We start from the raw sequence: 23,613 nt of genomic DNA on the forward strand, positions 1-23,613 counted from the left end.
TTGCCCAGGCAGGAGTGCAGTGGTGCAATTATAGCTCACTGCAGCCTTGACCTCCTGGGCCCAAGTGATTCTCCCACCTCAGCCTCCCAGGTAGCTGAGACCATAGGCTTGCACTACCATATCCAGCTAATTTTTTTATTTTTGTAGAGATGAGGTCTCCCTGTGTTGCCTAGGCTGGTCAAACTCCTGGGCTCAATCCATTCTTCTGCCTGCGTCTCAAAGTGCTGGGATTACAGGAGTGAGCCATCACCCAGCTTAAAAAAGTATCTTGAAATAGAATGATTTAAGCATGATATTTTTCTTTTCCCCAGTAGAGTTGGGATTTCACCATACTGGTCTTGAGCTCCGTGCTCCAAGTGATCTGCCCACCTCAGCCTCCCAAAGTGCTGGGATTACAGGCCTGAGCTGCCATGCCTACCCAAATTTAAATTTTTTGAAATAATTGCTAACACTGTAGCAAAGCTTTCCTTAGTTGTGTAGTGCACATAGGAAACCTGGTTGATGTGAGATTTCTAACAGCTCATGAAGAGTCTATCTACATAATAATACTAATTAGTATTTTCTAGTGCTCTGCTCTTCACATGTTGTACAAATGCCTTGGCTGTATCTAGTATAGATAGTACTGGTGGGATTCAGTATAATCCCTAATTTTTTGTTTGTTTTAGCAATTCTTATGAGCAGTTAGATGACTCAGCATGGCCCCAGGAATCAGGTCTGGTATTAAATGAGGGATGGGCATGGTCTGTGGCCAGGGACCTAATGAGATAAAGTTATAAGGTGGTAAGGAGGGGGGGATAGATTAAAAGTAAAAAGATAGAAAAATGCTATACTGTGATAACATTAGTTCTTTAAAAAAAAAGAAAAAGCTAGGGTGGCTATATTAATATCAGACAAATCAGAGCAAGTAATTTTGCAAGGGTTGTATAAGGTCTTTTTCTAATGATAAAGGGGTCAGTTTTTCAAGAGGACAAAACAGTTCTAAACATTTATGAACTAAATGACAGAGTCTGAAAGTATATGAAGCAAACACTGATAACTGCAAGGAGAAATAGATATACCCATAATGATAGTCAGTGATTCCATTATCCTTCTCTTAGTAATTGATAGAATAAGGAGACTGAAAATCATTAAGGATGCAGGAGACTTGAACACCACCACCAGCCTGCTGGATCTGATTGACAGTCATAGAACACCATCTAGGGACAGCAGAACATATGTTCTTTTTTAGTACAAACACTTACAAAGATAGATCATATTCCTCTGAGCTATAAAATAAGCCTCAAATTTAAAATTATGCAAGCCATATAAAATATGTTCTCTGGCCACACTGGAATTAAGAATAATTCTAATAACAGAAGTATCTTTGGAAATGTCCTGAATATTTATATTTAGTAACTAATATACTTCTAGATAACCCATAGGTCAAAGAAGGAGTTAAAAGTGAAATTAGAACGTATTTAGAACTGAATGAAAATGAAGACACAGGCCAAGCGCAGTGACTCACGCCTGTAATCCCAGCATTTTGGGTGGCCACGGCCGGTGGATTACCTGAGGTCAGGAGTTTGAGACCAGCCTGGTCAACATGGTGAAACTCCATCTTTACTAAAAATACAAAATTTGCTGGGTGTGGTGGCACACACCTATAGTCCCAGCTACTCAGCAGGTCGAGACAGGAGTATCGCTTGATCCGGGAGGTGGAGACTGCAGTGAGTTGAAACTGTGCCACTGCACTCCAGCCTGGGTGAGACAGAATGAGACTCCGTCTCAAAAAGAGAAGAAAAAAAAGAAAAGAAAGAAAATGAAGACACAACACATCAAGATTCATGGTATCCCACTAAAACAGTACTCAGGGAGAAATCTATAGGTCTAAGCAGTTTTGTATAAAAGAAGACCTCAAATCAGTGATCTCAGATTCCACCTTATGACACTAGAAAAAGCAAAGCAAATTAAAACCAAAGTTAGCATAAGAAAGGTAATAATAAAGATGAAAGGCCAGGCTTGGTGACTCATGTCTGTAATTCTAGCACTTTGGGAGGCCAAAGCAGGCAGATCACTTGAGGTCTGGAGTTCGAGACCAGTCTGGCCAACATGGTGACACTGTCTCTCCAAAAAAAAAAAAAAGAAAAAAATTAGCTGTGTATAGTGGCAGTCACGGTCGCCTATAATCCCAGCTTCTCGGAGGCTGAGGCATGAGAATCACTCAAGGCAGAGGTTGCAGTGAGCTGATATCATGCCACTGCGCTCCAGCCTGGGTTATAAAATTAGACTGACTTAATTTAAAAAAAAACAAACCTGGAATCCCAGCACCTTGGGAAGCCAAGCTGGGCAGATCACAAGGTCAAGAAATTGAGACCATCCTGGACAACATGGTGAAACCCTGTCTCTACTAAAATACAAAAATTAGTTGGGTGTGGTGGCATGCGCCTGTAGCCCCAGCTACTCGGGAGGCTGAGCAGGAGAATTGCTTGAACCCTGGAGGCGGAGGTTGCAGTGAGCCGAGATTGCGCCACTGCACTCCAGCCTGGCACCTGGCGTCAGAGCAAGACTCTGTCTCAAAAAAAAAAAAAAAAAAAAAAAAAAAAAAAAAAAAAGACCAGATGAGGGAAAGAGCTCCACCGAGATGCTGTGGCCAGTGACGACTCACACAGCTGAGCTGCCTCCAAGCACACTCATGAGGACCATGACGCTTCCATGAGAATGCAGATGAGTCCAACTGTGACCCTCAGTTTGAGCCAGTAGTTTCTCTTCCTAAGCAAGAAATTGGAACACTTGAAGAAGATGAAGAGGAACTTTTAAAAATACGAAACTGTTCTGATTTGCCTCAGAGAAGGATCTCCCAGAATGGAAGGAGCAAGACATCAGTGTCAAGCTCCCAAAGCACAAGGAGAAAGGGACCATCCACCTCCTCATGTAGAGGGACAAGACTCTGAAGATCTGTGCTAACCACTGCTTCACACCAGTGATGGACCTCAACCCAATGTGGGTGGCAACCGTGCCTGGGTCTGAAACACCCATTCCAATCTCACCAGTGAGTGCCCTAAGCCAGAGTTGCCAGTCATCCGCTTCCTGAATGGTGAGAATGCACAGAACTTCAAAGTTTGAAGAATGCAGGAAAAAGATCAAAGAGAGAGAAAATAAAGGATCAGGCAAAATGATCATGCCAAAAAAGTGGTAGAAAAGCTAGAAGCTCTTTCGGTGAAGGAGGAGACCAAGGAGGATGCTGAGGAGAAGCAATTAATCGTCTTCTTTTATTTCAGTTTCTTTTATTTTCTTTCTTTAAAAAAAAAAATTTACCCTGCCCCTCCTTTTTTGTTTGTTTTTATTCTTTTTATTTTTTCTTTTCTTTTTTTTTTTTGAGATGTAGCTCTGTTGCCAGGCTGGAGTGCAGTGGTAAAATCCCAATTCACTGCAACCTCTGCCTCCCAGGTCTGAGCAATTCTCCTGCCTCAGCTTCCCGAGTAGCTGGGACTACAGGCACATGCCACCACACCCAGCTAATTTTTGTATTTTTTTTAGTAGAGACAGGGTTTCACCATCTTGGCTAGGATGGTCTTGATCTCTTGACCTTGTGATCCGCCCACCTCGGCCTCCCAGTGTTGGGATTACAGGCTTGAGCCACCACACCCGGCCCTCTGTTTAGTTTTTACAAGGGATGTTGTATAAAGAACTGAATTCAGCATTCAAAAAAAAAAAAAAAGAAGAAGATTAAAGCATAAATCAATGAAATAGAAAAAAAAAAAAAAAACAGAAGAAAGCTAAAAAGCTGATTCTTTAAGGAAATCAACAAAATTGATAAACCTTTATCTAGACTGGTCAGGAGAAAACAAGACACAAGTTACCATACTGTCATCCCAAGTGTTGGTGAAGATGTGAAGGAACTGGATCTCTCATGCACTGCTCATGGGAGTAATATGTTATAACCACTTTGGAAAACAGTGTGGCCTTTTTATAAAGAGTTAGATATACACCTACTATATGATTCAGCCATTCTGCTCTTAGGAATTTATCAGGAGATAAGAAAGCATATGCCGGTGTTTGAATGTCCATAGCAGTTTTGTGACAGCCAAAAACTTGAAACAACCCAAAAGCTCAGCAGTATATAAATGAATAAACAATGCTGTATATTCACACAGTGGACTATTTATTACTCAGCAATGAAAGGCAGTGAATTATTGATACATGTTACTCAGTGGATGAATCTCCAAAACATAATGCTGTGTAAAATAAGACAAAATGGCCAGGCGCAGTAGCTCACCCCTGTAATCCCTTCACTTTGGAAGGTCGACGTGGGTGGATCACTTGAGGTAAGAAGTTTGAGACCAGCCTGGCCAACATGGTAAAACACACTGTTTTCCAAAGTGGTTTTACCATATTACATTCCCATGAGCAGTGCATGAGAGATTCAGTTCCTCCACATCTTCACCAATGCTTGGTATGGTAGTATGGTAATTTGCGTCTTTTGTCTCTACTCAAAATACAAAAAGCCAGGCACAGTGGCTTGCCTGTATTCCCACTACTTGGGAGGCTGAGGTGGGAGGATTGATTGAGCCCAGGAGTTCTGGGTTGTAGTGTGCTATGCCAGCCGGGTGTCTGCACTGAGTTCAACATCAATATGGTGACCTCCCAGGAGTGGGAGACCACCAGGTTGCCTAAGGAGGGGTGAACCAGTCCAGGTCAGAAGCGGAGCATGTCAAAACTCCTGTGCTGATTAGTAGTGGGATCACAGCTGTGATAGCCACTGCACTCCAGCCTGGGCAACATAGCGAGACCCCATCTCTCAAAAAATAAATAAAAATTAAAAATACAAAAAAGCCAGATATGGTGGTGCACATCTGTACTTCCAACTACTTGGGAGGCTGAGGCAGGAGAATCACCTGAACCCAGGAGGCAGAGGTTGCAGTGAGCCAAGATCATGCCACAGCACTCCAGCCTGGGCAACAGAGCAAGATTCTGTCTCCAAAAAAAAGAAGGCAGACAAAAAAAGGCAACATACTCTATGATTTCACTTACCTGAAACTCTAGATAAGGTGAAACTATGGTGACAGAAAGCAGATCAGCTGTTGCCCGGGGCAAAAAGGAAAAATCACAAAGGGGCATAAGGAGATGCTGTGGTGATAACATTCCTTCTCTTGATTGTGCTAATGCTTCCATGGGCACATACAGCCATCAGAACTCATGCAATTACATACTTTAGATATGCCCAGTTTCTTGTATCTCAATTTTACCCCTGTAAAACTATTAAGAAATTTGTGCTTAATAATTTGGTGAGTATTTTATGCCCTTTGCCCCATGTAGTTGGTTCTCACTGGTTTCAGGCAGGCAGGCAGGCAGGCAGGTAGAATTAGCAGCTTCACGTGAGACAAAGCTGAGCGGAGGTTCCCTCACTCACAAAGGCTCTCCCGGCCAGCAGCTTGCAGACCAGGCCAGACCACTGCCCTTCTTTGGTATTGCTGCCAAGGGAAGTGGGGTCTCTGCAGTTAGTCCTGGGTTCTAAGAGTCTGAGGCTGTTTTATTCTCTCTTTATTCCTTTGGGAAACTTAACGTTCTCTTAATGTTTTGCCCCCATGCATTAGCTGCGTGAGTCGAGTTTATGTCTGATGTTTTCCCTCAGGGCGCAGTCTTTTGCTGAGCGCCTCCGCCTGGGAATTGCAGTGATTCATGGAGAGGCGCAGGATGCTGAGTCGGACTTGGTAGATGGACGGCATTCCCCGCCTATGGTCAGAAGTGTGGCTGCCATCCACCCCAGCCTGGAGATCCCCAGTAAGTGTGCTGCTGCCTCCTTACCACTTTCCTCTGATTTTAAGGCTGACTAAACTGGGGTGGGTGGGTGTGGGTGTGGGTGTGTGGTTTCCTCATTTTTTTTTAAGTTGGCGAAAACTGATTAATACCTTTCTTGGCCAGATAGTAGTGAATGCACTTCTGATTACCTTGTGAATTATAGGACCCTTTAGAAGCAGTCTGTCCTTCTTTGCAAGACCTATAAAATATCTGGACTGTTGAGACAGTTACGGTGCTTCAGGGAAGTCCATTCATTCGTTCAGCAATATATCCTAGAGTATAGTTTAACATAAACCAAAAGCTTTTTTGTACACAAAGTTATTGACTGTGGTGTTGTTTTTAATGTAAAATATTAGAAAGGTTTAAATGGTTTACCAGAGGTTAGGGCTTAGTAAATGATATTGTGTCAGTACAGCTAATTATGCAGCCCTTTGAAATAATCAAGACTATCTGTAAACAAGAGAAAATCTATGAAATATGTGTGAACAAGGCAGAATACAAGATTGTATACCTATTTGTCTTAGTTCAGGCTGCTATGACAAAATACCCAGCTAGAGTACAGTGGTGTGATAATGGCTCATTGCAGCCTCAACCTTCTGGGCTCAAGTAGTCCTACCACTTCGGTCTCCTGAGTAGCTGGAACTACAGGCACTTGCCACCACGCCTGCCTAATTTTTGTATTTTTTGTAGAGACAGTCTTCCCATGTTGCCCAGACTGGTCTTGAACTCCTGAGCTTGAGTGATCCAACCACCTTGGCCTCCCAAAGTGCTGCGATTACAGGTGTGAGCCACCACGCCTCGCACTCGGGCCTCTTTCTATCCATACTAATCTCCTTATCAAATGTTTGCTTGGCTACACCCTTCGAGTTCTGTCCTGAACACATTTTGCTTTTTTGCTTTCTTTTTAGGCGGAGTCTTCATCTGTTTCCCAGGTTGGAATGCAGTGGTGTGATCAGAGCTCACTGCAGCCTTGACCTCCTGGGCCTAAACTATTCTCTTACCTCAGCCTCCCAAGTAGGTGGGACTACAGGGTTGTGCCACCAGGCCTGGATAATTTTTTTTTTATTTATATTTGAGACAGAGTCTTGCTCTGTCGCCAGGCTGTTTAAGTGATTCTCCTGCCTCAGCCTCCCAAGTAGCTGGTACTACAGATGCACACCGCCACGACCAACTAATTTTAAAAAAATTTATTAGAGATGGGGTTTCACCATGTTGCCCAGGTTGGTTGCAAACTTCTGAGCTCAGGCAAAACACCCGCCTTATCCTCCCAAAGTGCTGGATTACAAGTGTGAGCCACCATGCCCAGCCCAAATTTTTAATATAAATTTTGTTGGAGACAAATTACATCCAAACCATAGCAGAGCCCTCACCAGAGCTGCCCTTTACCGTCTTTACAAGCAATATAGTCTTGCTAGCCTTCTCTTCTTCCAGCCTCTGCCCATTACCCAGTTCCAAAGCCACTCCTGCATTGGTAGGTATTTGATACAGCAGCAACTCACTTCTCAGTACCAGTTTCTGAGTTTGTTAAGGCTGCTATAGCAAGATCCCTTAGACTGGGTAATTTATAAACAACAGAAATTCATTGCTCACAGTTCTAGAGGCTGAGGAGTCCTGGATCAAGGCACCAGCAAATTGGTGTCTGGTGAGGGCTCACTCTGCTTCTGAGGTGGCACTTGTTGCTATGTCCTCACATGGTGGAAGGAGCAAGGCAGCTCCCTTTGCCTCTCTGTAAGGGCACTCATCCTGTTCATGAAGGCAGGGGCCTTGTGACTTTATCACTTCCCAAAGGCTCCACCTGTTAATACTATCACATTGGGTATTAGGTTCCATCATAGCATATTGAGAGGACACCATCTTCAGACCACAGTACTCTCTTTGTCTATCCAAGGACCAGGAGGGAATATGAAGAATGAACATAGTTGGGTTGGGGTGGTAGAGTTATACATGAATTTGTTTTTGTGTTTAAGAAACTTCCTCATGCCTTAATAACATTTTTTTAATTTTTTTAAAAAATGCTGCCTTTGAGTTGTTGTGGAGGAACCCTAACTCTCAGCCCTCATAGGTTCAGTGTTTGGTGGTCTATGGACTAAACTGGCAAAAGACAGATGAGGAAGAGGAAAGACAGAGTTTAATCATTACATACAGATGTGTGTGATTAAACTCTTGTGTGAGTCATAACAACGTGACTCGAAGAAGTGATTCGAATTTGGGGCTTATATAGCATCTTAATAGGGGAAGGGGAGGGGCAGAAAGGCCCGTGTGGGAAAACAGATGACTTTGTTTTGTTTTGTTTGGAGATGCTCTTTTGCCCAGGCTGGAGTGCAGTGGCACGATCTTGGCTCACTGCAATCTCTGCCTCCCAGGTTCAAGTGATTCTCCTGCCTCAGCCTCAGCTGGGACTGCAGGTACATGCCTCCATGCCCAGGTAAATTTTGTATTTTTTAGTAGAGACAGGGTTTTGCCATGTCGGCCAGGCTGGTCTCCTGACCTCAAGTGATACACCTGCCTCTGCCTCCCAAAGTGCTAGGATTACAGGTGTGAGCCGCCGCGCCCAGCCCAGATGACTTCTTAATAGGGGAAGAGGAGGAAGGAGGGGCCTGATGGGAAGTGGGCACTGAGGAGAATAGATGGGAGGGAGGCTAGTTTTTGATAGTGTCTGTTTAGGTATGTTCTGGACTTCTAGTCTTGGGTGATAAGAGTTTGTCTTCCCTTGTGTTCCGGGGAGGATATTTATCACAGTTGAGTTCTTTTATGAGGCTCTGCTTTTCAGCATTTAAGGGACTTCAGGAACTCAAACGCTTTTCAGCTCAAAGTAATTTTTAGGTCACAGAGGTATATTCTGGACTCTTAGTTTTTTTCCCTTGCCTAGGAGTTTGCTCATTTATAAATAGAGGGGAAAAAAAAAAGAGAAGAAACTATTGTGACTGGGATAGCCATGAAGAAACTGGGATTCCAGCTGTACTTTGTAGATCCCAGCTGAGGTGAAATTGGATGGCCATCCAGACGGGTGAAATCTCCTCACGGGTGGGAGACTGAGCTTGAGTTTGCATCTGGCCCCATCACTTACAGCTGTGTGTCCTTTAGCCTGTTGTTTATCTGAAAAAGAGCGATAACAAGAGGCTGTCCTCAGAGTTGACACATATGACAGGCCAAGACAGTGAAGAGCCCAGGATGAGCCCTCAGGACCCAATGCTGCCTGCCTTATGTAAGTGAGACGGGACTGCAGTGATGAGACATTCAGTGATGGGCCGTGGTGTGGCCAGGAGGACATTAGCCTTACTACCAGGAGGCCCCTAGAAGTAAGACATGGACTAAGGTAGCATATATCTTCGGGAAGCTGGCCAAGGAGGACTTTGAATACCAATAAATACACTCACGTCCTAGAAGGCAGCCGACAAAGGTTCTCGATCTGGAGCAGTTAGTGTTTAGCAGGCCAGGCCTGCATCTGTGTTTGGGATAGGATGAACAGAAGAGAAACTGGAAGTGCAGAGGCCATATCCAGGAGGCTGATGAAGTTGAGCAAGCACGTGGGAGGGGAGCTTGATCTCTTGGGCTGTGCTGTCCAGCCTGGTGGCCACCGGCTATGCTTCTGCACACTGGGAATGGAGTGGGGAGCAGTGGGAGTGTGAAGGACACACAACCCTAATCCGAAAACCTTAATGTAAATATCTTTTAGAGAAGTTTTATTTATTCTGTGTAAAAATGGTAATATTTTGATGCATTGAATCAAATCAAACTTTCTTAAAATTAATTTTACCTATTTGTGCTTTTATAATGTGGCTACTAGAAAATCTAATTTTGCATATGTGGCTTACTTTTGTCACTTTGTATTTCTCTTGTGCATTGCTGCCCTAGGGGATGGTAGCATGGGAATGAAAGTGACAGAGCACATTGGAAATGTTAAAAAGATGATGGGAGGGAGGCCAGATATGTTGGCTCACTCCTTTAATCCTAGCACTTTGGGAGGCTGAAGTGTAAGGATTGCTTGAGCACAGGAGTTTGAGACCAGCCTGGGCAATGTAGCAAGACCTCGTTTCTACAAAAAGTTTAAAAATTAGCCAGCCATGGTGATGTGCCTATAATCCCAGCTACTTGGGAGGCTGAGGTGAGAGAATCACTTGAGCCCAGGAAGTTGAGGCTGCAGTGAGTCATGATGGTGCCACTGCAATCCAGCCTGGGTGATAGAGTGAAACCCTATCTCTAAAAAAGATGACAGGAGGGAGTGAACATTTTTAATGCATTAGTCTCCAGGACAGCCCTTTTAATGGAGTGATGATTTTCCATTTTATAGATAAATAGGGTCAGAAAGAGAAAGAGACTTCCCCACAGTCACATAGTGACAAGCTAGACTTGTCTGATGAAAACCTGAGCTTTTTCTGTTGCATTCTTGGGTCTCTTGGACTTAGTGATGGGTTGTTTTTTTTGTTTTTTTGAGACGGAGTTTCACTCTTGTTACCCAGGCTGGAGTGCAATGGCGCGATCTCGGCTCACCGCAAGCTCCGCCTCCTGGGTTCAGGCAATTCTCCTGCTTCAGCCTCCCGAGTAGCTGGGATTACAAGCACATGCCACCATGCCTAGCTAATTTTTTAAATATTTTTAGTAGAGACGGGGTTTTACCATGTTGACCAGGATGGTCTCGATCTCTTGACCTCGTGATTCACCCACCTCGGCCTCCCAAAGTGCTGGGATTACAGGCTTGAGCCACTGCGCCTGGCCAGTGATGGGGTTTTAAGGAGGAGGAAGGCAGGAGATAGAGACACGGTTCAGGTTTTGGGGCTGGGAAGGTGTTAATAAAGTGTTTGGCTCAGGGCCACAAAGTCTTTTACTTGTGTGTGTGCTTCTTGCAACCTCATGTGCCCAGGCTGTTGGTGCTGGGGGTAGGCCCGGGGCTGCCGCTCCTTTTCCAAATCCTTGCCTGGCCACAGAGGGGCTTGTGTCTAGGAACCTTAGCAGAACCCTGCAAGGGCTGGATGGGACCATTGGTGAGATGAGCCATGCCCGAGAGCACGGAAGAAATTATGTTCCTCTTCAGTCCTGCAAGTGCCTGGGCTGTGATGAGGAGCACGTTGGCAGTCTTTCAGTGAACCCTGCTCCTTTGAAACTTGCTGGCCGTTAGCTTTTGGTGTGGCCTTAGGGAGTGGACTCTGGACTTCAGCACTGAACTACAGGTTTCCCATCTGGAAATGAGGTCATGGGACTGGATGATCTCTCTGTTCTTTCTAATATTTCTTTACTTATTTGATCTTTATATTTCATTCATAATTTTAATTATGATGTTTCTATGTTTATGTTTTGATTTAAGTAGTGATTACTACAGGCCTTCTTTGGGAATGCACTAGAATTTTAGTTTCACAGAACCTAAATATTGGATTGTTTTTATACATTTGATGACTTGGCACCCTACATATAATGCTTTTTTAGGTACTAGCAAATAATATATGAAGGGAAAAAGCATTATTCCTGTAGCATCTCAAATATAAAGATTTTGTTGTTTAGTATTAGATTTTTAAAATTATTTTGTATCTTCTGATTTCTTATAGATGAAAATCTGACCACTAAAAACAATGAAAATACTTTTTCAGAATATAAACAGTGTATATATTATATTTGAAAACATTATAATGCATAAAAGTTAGAAGAAAATAATAGTGGTTGATCCCACTATTCAGACACACTACTTTAATTTGGTGAGCCTCCTTTTAATTTTTCACCCTTATTTTCATAGAGCTTAATTATTTTCATGCTTAATACATAATTATGTATTTTGCTACCTCCTTCTCCCAACTTCCTGACACATCATGTCATTCAGGCTGGAGTGCAGTGGTGCAATCATGGCTCACTGCAGCCTTGACCTCCCAGGCTCAAGTGATTTGTCTGTCCACCTCAGCCTCTTGTAAACAGCATTTTTATGGTTCATATCCCATTGTATGAATGTGGCTTCGACTGCTGAACCACACCCTAATTTGGGGTTTTTATGTTTTCTTCTGTTCTTTGCCCGTATAATGTGGCAATGAACATATGTGGATAAGACACTTTTCATACTTTAGCTTATTTTATTTCAAGCTTCTAAAAGTGCGATTAATGAGTCAGAAGGTATGAATATAAGACTTTTTGTCAAATTGATTTCCTAACGGGCTATTCGTGTCTCCTAGAGGACATTTGAAAATGTATGGAAATATTTTTGTCACAATCAAGGGGGTAGCTACTGGCATCCAGTGAGTAGAGGCCAAGCATGCTGCTAAGCCTCTTATGGTACACAGGACGGCCCCTGGCAGCATAAACATGTCTGCTCCAAGATCTCAGCAGTTGAGAAACCCTGATCTAGAACAGTCCTTTCACTTTTTTAGTGACATTGCCTTAAAAGGAAATTGAAGTCAAAGTCACAAAGCATAGAATTAACCATTTTAAAGTATAAAGTTTACTGGCTTTCAGTATATTCACAGTTTTGTGTAGTTACCATTTCTTTCTGGTTTCAAAACTTCTCATGACCCCGGAAGAATGCCCTGCACCCATTAAGTAGTTTCCCCATGCCCCTTCCCCCAGTCCTGGCAGCCACTCATCTCCTTTCTGTCTCTGTGGATAGTTGCCTACTCTGGACATTTCATAGAAATGGAATCATATTATATGTGGGCTTATGTATCTGGCTTCTTTCTCTGAGCATGTTTTTGAGGGTCATCCATGTTTTAGCACGTGTCAGTACTACATTGCTTTTGATGGCTGGATAATATTTCATTGTCGGCATTTATAGGAATTTGGGTTGTTTCCACTTTTGGCTGTGCTGCTCTGTATGTTTGAGTTTCTGTGTGGATAGATGATTCATTTCTCATGGTCTATACCCAGGTTTGGAATTGCTGGGTCATTTGGTGTATGTTTAACTTTATGAGGAGCTGCCAGACTCTTTTCCACAGCAACCGCACTATTTTATATTCCTACTGGTAATGTACAAAGGTTCCAATTTCTCCACATCCTCATTAACACTTATTTTCTCTCTTTTTTTTTTATAGCCAGCCCAGTGAGCATAAAGTGGCATCTGATTGTGGTTTTGATAAACATTTCTCTACTGACTAATGACTTCATTTGTATATCTTTTTTGGAGAAATGTCTTTTGAAATCCTTTGCCCAGTTTTGAACTGGGTTTGTCTTTTTATTGTTGAATCATAAAAATTCTTTATGTATTTTGGCACGCGCGCGCGTGTGTGTGTGTGTGTGTATTTTTTGAGACAGGGCCTCACTCTCACCCAGGCTGGAGTGCAGGATGCAGTGGTGGCTCACTAGAGCCTTGACCTACTGGGCTCAAGTGATCCTCTCATCTCAGTCCCCCAGTAGCTGCTACTACAGGCATGCACTGCCATGCCTGGCTAATTTTTGTATTTTTTGTAGAGACAGAGTTTAACTATATTGCACAGGCTGGTCTCAGACTCCTGAGCTCCGGCAGGCAATCTGTCCACCTCAGCCTCCCAAAGTGTTGGGATTATAGGCATGAGCCACTGTGCCCAGCCTACTTTATATATTTTGGATGCTAGACTCTTACCAGATACATGATATGCAAATATTTTCTGCCCTTCTGTAGGTTATTTTTTTACTTTCTTTTTTATTTATTTTTTATTGAGACAGGATCTCACTGTGTCACTCTGGCTGGAGTGCAGTAGCATGATCATGGCTCAGTGCAGCCTCAACCTCCCAGGCTCAAGTGATCCTCTTGCCTCAGCCTTCTGAGAGGTGGGATTACAGGTGCATACCACCATTCCTGGCCAATTTTTAAAAAAATTTGTAGAGATAGGGTCTTGCTGTGTTGCCTAGACTGGTCTTGAATTCCTGGGCTCAAGCAATCCTGTTTCCTCAGCCTTCCAAAGTACTGGAATTATATGTGTGAGCCACCATGCCCGGCCACAAAAGATAATTTTGATGAAGTCCAATTTATATTTTTGTTGCTTGTCTTTGGTATAATATTTAAGAATTCTATTTTCTTTCTTTTCTTTTGTCCTTATTTTTTTGAGACAAGGTCTTGCTCTGTTGCCTAGGCTGGCGTGCAGTGGCATGATCTTGGCTCACTGCAACCCCTGCCTCCTGGGCTCTAGTGATCCTCCCACCTCAGTCCTCTGAGTAGCTGGGACTGCAGGCGTGTGCCACCACCAAATCTGACTATTTTTGTATTTTTTTTGTAGAGATGGTGTGTCACTGTGTTGCCTAGGCTGGTCTCAAATTCCTGGGATCAAGAGATCCACCCAGCTCAGCCTCCCGAAGTGCTGGGATTACAGGAGTCACTGCACACCTGGTCAAGAATCCTGTTTTCTGTCATTTCTTTCAATAATGATTTTTAGTTTTCACAAATCCTTGGTTAAATTTTTTCCTAGTATTTTATTTTTTTGCCTCCTTTTGTGAATGGAATTGCTTTCTTAATTTCCTCTTTTGATTGTTCAATGCTGGTGTGTAGCAACTGATTTTGTGTGTTGATTTTGTACTTGGCAACTTGGCTGAATTCGTATATTAGCTTTGGTAGGTATATTTGTGGATTCTTGGGGATTTTCAATATGTATGATCATGTCATCTGCTAATAGAGATAGTTTTACTTTTCCTTTCTGATCTGGATGCCTTTTATTTTGTTTTCTGGCCTAATTACCCTTGCTAACATAGCCAATATGATGGTGGAAGGCAGTGGCGCAGTGGGCATCCTTGTCTTGTTCCTGATCTGAGGGGGATGCTTTTGGCCTTCGGCCATAAAGGGCAAGTTAGCTGTGGGTTTTCAGTTTCCCTTTATCAGATGGAGGAAATTCCCTTCTATTTCTAGTGTGTTGAATGTTTTTATCTTGAGATATTAACTTCTTTAAAGCTTTGTTTTACTTTTAATATAAAAACTTTGGTGTGTGTCTTTTATTCCAACAGTGCTGATTCCTAAAGAAAAGCCCCCAATCACAGTTGTGGGTGATGTTGGAGGAAGGATTGCCATCATCGTGGTATGTAGACCTTTTTTATTATTAATTCTAGTATTTGCCATTGTTATTCTGTTGACTGATTGATTGATTTTGAGTCTTGCTTTGTTGCCCAGGCTGGCGTGCAGTGGCACGATCTTGGCTCACTGCAACTTCTGCCTCCCATGTTCAAACCATTCTCCTTCCTCAGCCTCTTAAGTAGCTGGTATTACAGGTACCTGCCACCATGCCTGGTTAATTTTTATATTTTTAGAAGAGATGGAGTTTCACCATGTTGAACCTTAAGGTTGAGCTCCTGACCTTAAGATATCTGCCTGCCTCGGCCTCCCAAAGTGTTGAGATTACAGGCATTAGCCACCATGCCAGGCCAATTCGTAAAGATAGTAGTGTGGCCAAATTATTATCATTTAAGTTGGTGCCTTGTGGTAAATGTTTGCTTTGGCCCAGAAATTGGAAAATGCTATTGTTTATTTTAAAATTGCTAACTACTAACCAGGCATCGTGGCTCAAGCCTGTAATCCCAGTACTCTGGAAGGCCAAGGTGGGCCGATCGCTTGGGCCCAGAAGTTCAAGACCGGCCTAGGCAACATGGCAAAACCCTGTCTCTACAAAAAATACAAAAATTAGCCAGACTTGGTGGCACATACCTGTAGTCCCAGCTACTCAAGAGGCTGAGGCAGGAGGATTGCTTGAGCCTGGGGCACAGAGGTTGCAGTGGGCTGAGATCATGCCCCTGCACTCCAACCTGGGTGATAGAGTGAGGCTGTGTCTCAAAAAAAAACAAAAACAACCTGTCATAACATGAGATATTGTTCTGTGATAAAAATAAAGTACAGTCCAGGCGCGGTAGCTCATGCCTGTAATCCCAACACTTTGGGAAGCCGAGACAGGCAGATCGCCTGAGATCAGGAGTTCGAGACTAGCCTGGCCAACATGATGAAACCCCTCTCTAATAAAAATATAAAAATTAGTTAAGCGTGGTGGCACATGCCTGTAATACCAGCTACTTGGGAGGCTGAGTCTAGAAATTTGACACATACCTGTAGTCCCAGCTACTCAAGAGGCAGAGGCAGGAGGATTGCTTGAGTCTGGGGCGCGGAGGTTACAGTGAGCTGAGACCATGACATTGCACTCCAGCCTGGGCAACAGAGTGCGACTCCATTTAAAAAAAAAAAAAGTAAAGTACAAAGTTGATTATAACTGTTTAAAACATACATTCTTTCACACATCGTAAGACCAGTACACAAAAAGAGTGCACTTAATCCCTATGCCTATATAGTTTAAAGAATAGAATGAACACTGGGTACCTGCTAGCTCACTTGAAGCATAGAACATCACCAGGTACCTGGAAGCCTCCTCTGGGCTTACCCTGGTCTCTTTGCCTCAGAGGTTGTCATTGATGTAAAGCTGCCCATCTTTATCCTGATAGTCAGCCATCAGTGCATGTGTCCTAAAATGCTGTTTTTTTTTTCTTGTCTTTGATGTTTATGTAAATGATGTCTTTGTGTACTTTGGGACTTTTTTGCTCAACACTTGTATTGAAATTTATCCGTGTAGTGGCAGGAAGTTGTACATTATTCTTTTTCACTGCTGTGTGATGTGTCTTTGGTATAACTGCTCCACAACTGATTGAGGCAGTGGTACTGCTTTGAACATTCTTGTACCTATTTTCTAGTGTATCTATGTGAATTTCAAGGTGCCTGGGAGTGGAATTGTTGGGTCTGAAGGCATGCACATTTTTAACTTTACAAGATGTTGCCAAATCATTTCCAAAGTGGTCGCATCCATTTCCCAAGCTCTTAGTGTGTGCTCCACATTATCCCCAGCTTGACAATGTTGTGCACACCTTCTTCACTTTCACGTCGGCTGGGCGCAGTGGCTCATGCCTGTAATCCCAGCACTTTGGGAGGCCAAGACAGGCAGATCACTTGAGGCCAGGAATTCAAGACCAGCTTGGCCAACATGGTGAAACCCCATCTCTACTGAAAATACAAAAATTAGCCAGGCGTGGTGGTGTGCACCTGTAATCCCAGCTACTCAGGAGGCTGAGACAGGAGAATCACTTGAATCCGGGAGGTGGAGGTTGCAGTGAGCCAAGATCACACCACTGCACTCCAGCCTGAGTATAGTGACAGAGGGAGACTCTTCTTGGGGGAAGAAAAAAAAAAAATAAGAAAATCTCTCATGTCACCCTTTCGGGTAATAGCTATCTATTAATTATTCCTTAGTTGGCAAGACTGTAGTAACAAGGTGCTGTGGATTCAGTAGCACTTTTTTCCCCCTTCTATTGCCACTGCATTATTTAGAAAACCTTTTTATTTTGAAGTAATTATAGATCCACAGGAAGTAGGGGGAAATATACAGGGACATCCTGTGTATTCTTTACCCAGCATCCTCCATTTTGCTTAACAATAGTACAGTAACACATCCTGGAAATTCTCAGTGCCACTGCCACAGAGGTCCTTCAGACAGCACCAGTTGTGCATGTTCTCTCTCTCTCTCTCTCTCTCTCTCTCTCTGTGTGTGTGTGTGTGTGTGTGTGTGTGTGTGTGTGTAGTCATATCATGGGTGGCTTTGTGGAACCACAGCCAGGACACAGAATTGCTTTTTCACTGCAAGGTACCCTCATGCTTCCCTTCATAGCTACACTCGCATCCTTCCCACCCAATCTGCAACCCCTGGTGTCTTTGTTCATTTTGTGCTGCTGTAATGGCTGAGACTGGATTGTTTATAAAGAATAGAAATGTATTCTCTCACAGTTCTAGAGGCTGGAAGTCCGAATCATGGCACCAGCATTTGGTCTGGTGAGGGCCTTCTTGCTGCGTCCTCACATGGCAGAAGGTAGAAGGACAAAAAGGAATGAACTTTTTTGCAGAAGGGCAGGAAAAAGGAGAACCCATTCCCACAAGCCTTTTTATAGTGACACGAATCCATTCCTGATGGTGGAGCTCTCACAACCTAAACACTTCCCCAAAGACCCCACCTCCCAGCACTGTTGCACTGGGGAATATGTTTCCAACACGTGAGCTTTGGAGAGACAAAAAAATTCAAACCACAGCACTGGCAACTGCTGATTTGTCCTCTGTCTTTCTAATTATTATTTCAGGAATATCATACAAATAGAATCTATGGTATATAACCTTTTGAGTTTTTTTTTTTTACCTGCCATGATTCCCCTAAGATCCATCCAGGTTGTTTTGTATATTAACATTTAATTCCTTTTTTTTGCTGAGCAGTGTCCCATGGTATAGAGGTATCAGAGTTTATTTGTTGGAGGACATTTGGATGATTTCCAGTTTGGGGCTATTATACATAAAACTTGCTATGTACTTTCATGTATGGGTTTTTATGTAAACAGTTTTAATTTCTCTGGGATAATTGCACTTATAAATGAAGTTGTTTGCATGGTAGTTGCAAATATAGTATTATAAGAGACTGTCGGACTGTTTAGTGAAGTGGCTGTACCATTTTACTAGTAGCACTTTTTAAGGTAGGGGTGTGTGTGTACATGTTTTGTTTGTTTGTTTGTTTGTTTGTTTGTTTTCTGAGATAGAGTCTGGGTCTACTGCCCAGGTTGGAGTGCAGTGGCCTGATAACAGCTCACTGTGACTTCCACTTCCTGGGCTCAAGCAGTCTTCCTGCCTCAGCCTCTCAGGTAGCTAGGACTATAGCGTACACCACCATTCCTGGCTAATTTTTGTTTTTGTAGAGACTGGGTTTTGCTATGTTGCTCAAGCTGGTCTTGAACTCCTGAGCTCAAGCAATCTGCCCACCTTGGTTTCCCAAAGTGCTGAGACTACAGGCATGAGCCACCACACCTGGCCTTTATATTTTTGATCATAGTAACTTCAGTAAACAATTAAAGAGTAATATGTGTGGAAAATAAATACATGAATATTTATTCAACTCTAGACAATGTTTGATGCCATAATGGGTTTAAAATAACTCTGGGAGCCTAGGAATCTAGTCTATAGATTAGAAACCACTGAACTAGGTATTTTATTATTAAAAATAATAGTCATTATTTTTATTTTTTCCATTGTAATAACATATCAATAACATATTTCCCATATGCTCAGTGGAGAAAATTTGGAAATAAGGAAAAGTAGCAAGAAGAAGCTGGGGGAAAGAGCCACCCATAATTATATTACCCAGAGTCGAAACATCTTTTAACAGTTTTTCTGTGAATTAAAAACAAACAAAATCGACTGGGCGCAATGACTCACACCTGTAATCCTAGCACTTTGGGAGGCCGAGGTGAGCAGATCACCTGAGGTCAGGAGTTCAAGACCAGCCTGGCCATCATGGTGAAACCCCATCTTAAAAAAAAGGGCAGGAAAAACAAACAAAATCATACCTCCATCATTTCTGGTGCAACCTGCATTGTGACAGCACAGTGTTGGCCAGTTACGGTGCAGAAAACAGTGTTACCCTGGGAGCCTTGAGTGGTGGGAGGTGCTGTGCAGGAGTGGCTTGTGTGAAAGTGGCAGGTGCTGTGCAGGAGGAGGCTTGTGTGAAAGTCCTGGAGGGATGCCATGGGACACAGTGATAGGGACATAGGGCTGTGCTGTCTGCACTAGGCCAAATGGAAGAGCAGATTTTTCACAAAAAATGTAGGCAGACCCTTTTTTCCCCTGGTTGTCTAACCTATTATTGCAGAAGTGCTTATATACCTTCTTTTCCATTTGTGCTTTGGCAGGATGACATCATTGATGATGTTGACAGCTTTCTCGCTGCAGCAGAGACCCTGAAGGAAAGAGGTGCATACAAGATCTTTGTGATGGCGACTCATGGCTTGTTATCTTCTGATGCCCCCCGGCTGATTGAAGAGTCTGCCATTGATGAGGTAACAGGGTCTGGTTGTGTGTGAATGCAGCTGCCTAGGCTTTTGGCACATCTTGATCTCAGAGAGTAGGGATAAGACAGATCTTTTGTGGTTAAGAAGGGACTCAAGTGCTGGGCATGGTGGTTCACACCTGTAATCCCAGCACTTTGGGAGGCTGATGCAGGTGGATTACCTGAGGTCAGGAGTTCGAGACCAGCCTGGCCAACATGGTAAAACCCCATCTCTACTAAAAATACAAAGGTTAGTTGGGTGTGGTGGTGGATGCCTATAATTCCAGTTTCTTGGGAGGCTGAGGCAGGAGAATCGCTTGAACCCAGAAGGCAGAGGTTGCAGTGAGCCGAGATCACGCCATTGTACTCCAGCCTGGGCAACAAGAGTGGAACTCCTCTCAAAAAAATAAAAGGAATTCAAAGGTGGTTAATGATTGTATTTCATTGAATATAAGCCTTTAACTCTACCACTTCTTTTAAATGACAGCTTTATTGAGATATAATTTACATACCATACAATTCATCACTTAAAGTATATAATTCGGGGGCTGGGTGCAATGGCTCACCCCTGTAATCCCAGCACTATGGGAGGCCACAGTGGGTAGATCATTTGAGATCAGGAGTTCCAGACCAGCCTAGCCAATGAAATCCTGTCTCTACTAAAAATAAAAAAATTAGCCAGACGTGGTGGTGGGCGCCTGTAATCCCAGCTACTTTGGAGGCTGAGGCAAGAGAATCTTGAACCCAGGAGGCGGTGGCTGCAGTGAACCGAGACTGTGCCACTGTACTCCAGCCTGGGAAACAGAACGAGACTCTGTCTCAAAAATAATAATTGTAATATTGCATACAACTCATTGGTTTTTAGAATGTTCACAGTGTGCAGTCATTACCATAGTTGATTTTAGAACATTTTCATCTCCCTAGAAAGGAACCCCCATACCCATTAACTATCACTTCACATTTTCTCGCAATGCTGTTAGTCCCTGGCAGCCACTAATTTGCTTTCTGTCTTTCTAGAGTTGCCTGTTCTGGACATTTCATATAAATGAGATCATACAATTTGTGGTCTTTTATGTCTGGCTTCCTTCACTCAACATAATATTTTCAGGGTTCATCCATGTTGTAGCATGGAGCAATACTTCATTCCTTATGATCAAATAATAATTCTGTTGCCTGGATAGTCCGCATTTTGTCTCTCTTTTCATATTTCATATGTTGATAAAAAAAAAAAGTAGAAAAAACATTTCTAAGATGGGGTTTCACCATGTTGGTCAGGCTGGTCTTGAACTCCCAGCCTCAGGTGATCCGCCCTTCTTGGCCTCAAAGTGCTTGGATTACAGGCGTGAGCCACCGCACCTGTCCTTTTCTACTTTTAAACTTATGATTAGTGCTGCAGTAAACATTTGTGTAAAAGTTTTTGTGTGGACATGTGTGTTCCCTTCTCTTGGATACATACCTAAGTTTAGAATTGCTGGGCATACAGTGACTTCATGTTTAAACTTTTGAGAAGCTGCCAGACTGTTTTTCAAAGCAGCAGCACCATTTTACATCCCCACAGCAGTGAGTAGGAGTTCCAGTTTCTCTGCATCCCTCCAACACTTGTTATTATCTTTTTTGTTGCATCTGCCCTAGTGGGTATGATGTTATCAAATCTTTTTTTTTTTTTTTAAACAGGGTTTCACCATGTTGGTCAGGCTGGTCTTGAACTCCCTACCTCAGGTGATCCACACAGGTAGCTTCACATTGACTTGAAATATTGACTTGAGACATAGACTCACTGTTTTCCTGTCTTGGAGAGCCTCAGATTTGAGAAGGTATCACATTTCCAGACCAAATCATGAAGCTGCTTGGCTTTCTGATGCTCTGGGTTTTTCCTCTTACTTCACAGGTGGTGGTTACCAATACAATTCCACATGAAGTCCAGAAGCTCCAGTGCCCCAAGATTAAAACTGTGGATATCAGCATGATCCTTTCAGAGGCGATCCGTCGGATCCACAATGGGGAGTCCATGTCCTACCTTTTCAGAAACATAGGCTTAGATGACTGAACAGCTTTCCTTTAGGAAAATTCCCAAGGGCCAAACTGGAAACATAAGAGTGACTGCTTGCTGGGATAGAGTCACAGGAGCCATCGTGTTTGTTCCCCCTTCTCCTTGTAACCTCACTTCTTGATTCCTATGAAGATAGACCAACTTTTTATGTCAGTTTGAATGTTTATGAGTTTGGGAGCAATTTTTATAAAAGAAAACCTTTATTCTCATCTTTTAAAAAGGTAAGATCTTGTTTTAGTTTAACTGTTTAAAAAATAACACTTGGAATAAGATTTGTAAGCTCACAAAGTCTTTTTCCAAAGTTGCTTGGGCCAAGTGGTTAAAAAAGTTAATAAAGTGAAATGATCTGTTTGATACCTGCAGTTGAAAAGCCAAAAAGATTATACTGTCAAATCCAGTAAATGACATTTTTAGAGATGCTTTTATAGACAAGCATATGGAATATATGATTGTATTTATTTTCTGCAGCTAAAAAAGGAATAAAAACTTGTGTTTGTTTGTTTGTTTTTCTAAAACTTTGTGTTTTGGCAATCGTTTTATAACTAAAATAAAATGAAAGCTGAATCTACACACTATGAATGTTGAAATGTTCATCAACTTGTTGTCTTCCCTTCTGCAGCTTCACAGGGGGATGCAGTAGCCTCTCAGAGATGTAGTGTTCTCTGTTCTGACAGTTTGTCCAAGGCCTTGAAAGTGCCTGCTGTGTGGTCATTTGACTGAGGCAGGAGAGGAGTTGGGATCTCAGGATGCAAGGCTGCAGGCAGCAGGGGAACCACTGGGCACCAGCTGCCATTGGTCGGGGTGTGGCTTTGCCCCCTCTTCCATGGCTGGCTGTTTTCTGCCATGCTCTAGGGAGATGAGATGCTGGGGGATGCGTCCCAAAGAGCAAGTGACATGACCCTTGTTGCTGTCAAGGGTCTAAGTATCATGTGTTTTTAGAGTTTAGGACCCTGAACTCCCCTACAGAGTCCATTGGACTGGCGTCCGTTGGAGCACTGGCACTGGGGTTTACACCCATCTGTCTACCCACTCAGCCTGACTTATGGAGGAAAATGTAGACTTGCTCATAAAAACTAATTTTTCTTCCTCCTAAAACACTTTAAACCTTTGCTTTCTGCTTGTCTGTGTTAGAATCTGGAATAAAATTGTAGTTTATTTAGCACAAAATTGAGATCAGTCACCAGCCACGCTGGCCTTCCCTGTGCTGCACAGAGAGCAGCGTAGCCCAAGGGCTTGCCCCAGTAGGCCAGGGCCTTGTGTGTGCAGGAGCACTGAGGGCTTTGCTTCTGAAAGCTGCCTGAGTGTTCCATGGGCTCCCTGCACACCCAGCAGTGCCGCCCTTCACCCCTACTTTAATTCTGAGGAAACAGCTTTTGGGAAAAGTGTTCTCTCCCCATGTTTTCAAATCCAGTTAATGATAGAGCTGTTTACTTTGAAAAAGTGTCCTTGAATTTTTTGAACCTGTCCCTAGAAATTGGGTCTCTCGATTTTCAGAATGAATAGGCTTATTAGGGCATGGGATGGTAGCTGGTAGCTTCTTTGCCGGTGTAGCTCTGTCAGTTGCAGGCTGGAGACCTCCAACCAGCTTCTACATTTGGAAGAAGAGTTTTGGGAGCAAGGTGTCACCACCCGTGAGAGTGGGGCCTGCCTGTGGTGCTGGGACCTCCCACTGTTGCTGTGAAATGGGTTGAAGAGGCTTCAGTAAATCTCACACTCTGGCTTCTGCTGCATGTTCCTTTGCTCTTTGGATGCTGTATATTTGCTGCAATAGATGATGGTTGAAGTCACCATGTGGTTTGGCTTTATAACAAGTGACAGGCACTTCCTGAACAGCCATGAGATGCCCCCTGGGGTGTCTTTGCTGGCACAGTGGCCCTCCCGTGGTTTGGGAATGGCGGTGCTGCACCAGCAGGAGGACAGGTTCTGCTCTGGGTTCCTTGGAGATGCAGTGGACTTGCAAAGCTCCTTCAATGGGAGGTTTCCTCCTACCACTGTATCCAGTGAGCTTTGACCTCCGTG

At 43.3% G+C, this 23,613-nt stretch overlaps 1 protein-coding gene and 1 pseudogene across 17 annotated transcripts in view; both read left to right on the top strand.

The window, feature by feature from the left end:
• The window catches only part of PRPSAP2 (phosphoribosyl pyrophosphate synthetase associated protein 2), a 61,736-nt gene extending 39,572 nt beyond the window's left edge, over positions 1-22,164 (top strand). For all 17 annotated transcript variants that reach the window (XM_035303097.3, XM_078373125.1, XM_078373126.1 and 14 more), the window contains 4 exons: positions 5,612-5,760; positions 14,662-14,732; positions 19,408-19,554; positions 21,433-22,164. In XM_035303097.3, the coding sequence (XP_035158988.1) occupies positions 5,612-5,760; positions 14,662-14,732; positions 19,408-19,554; positions 21,433-21,591 (526 nt within the window). In that variant the 3' untranslated portion in view covers positions 21,592-22,164. The remainder of the gene's footprint in view (positions 1-5,611; positions 5,761-14,661; positions 14,733-19,407; positions 19,555-21,432) is intronic.
• Positions 696-3,451, top strand: LOC118154030 (ran-specific GTPase-activating protein pseudogene; annotated as a pseudogene).
• Positions 22,165-23,613: the final 1,449 nt, after the last annotated feature.

Source organism: Callithrix jacchus, chromosome 5 (assembly GCF_049354715.1).
Source record: "Callithrix jacchus isolate 240 chromosome 5, calJac240_pri, whole genome shotgun sequence".
NCBI classification, from domain to species: Eukaryota; Metazoa; Chordata; class Mammalia; order Primates; family Cebidae; genus Callithrix; species Callithrix jacchus.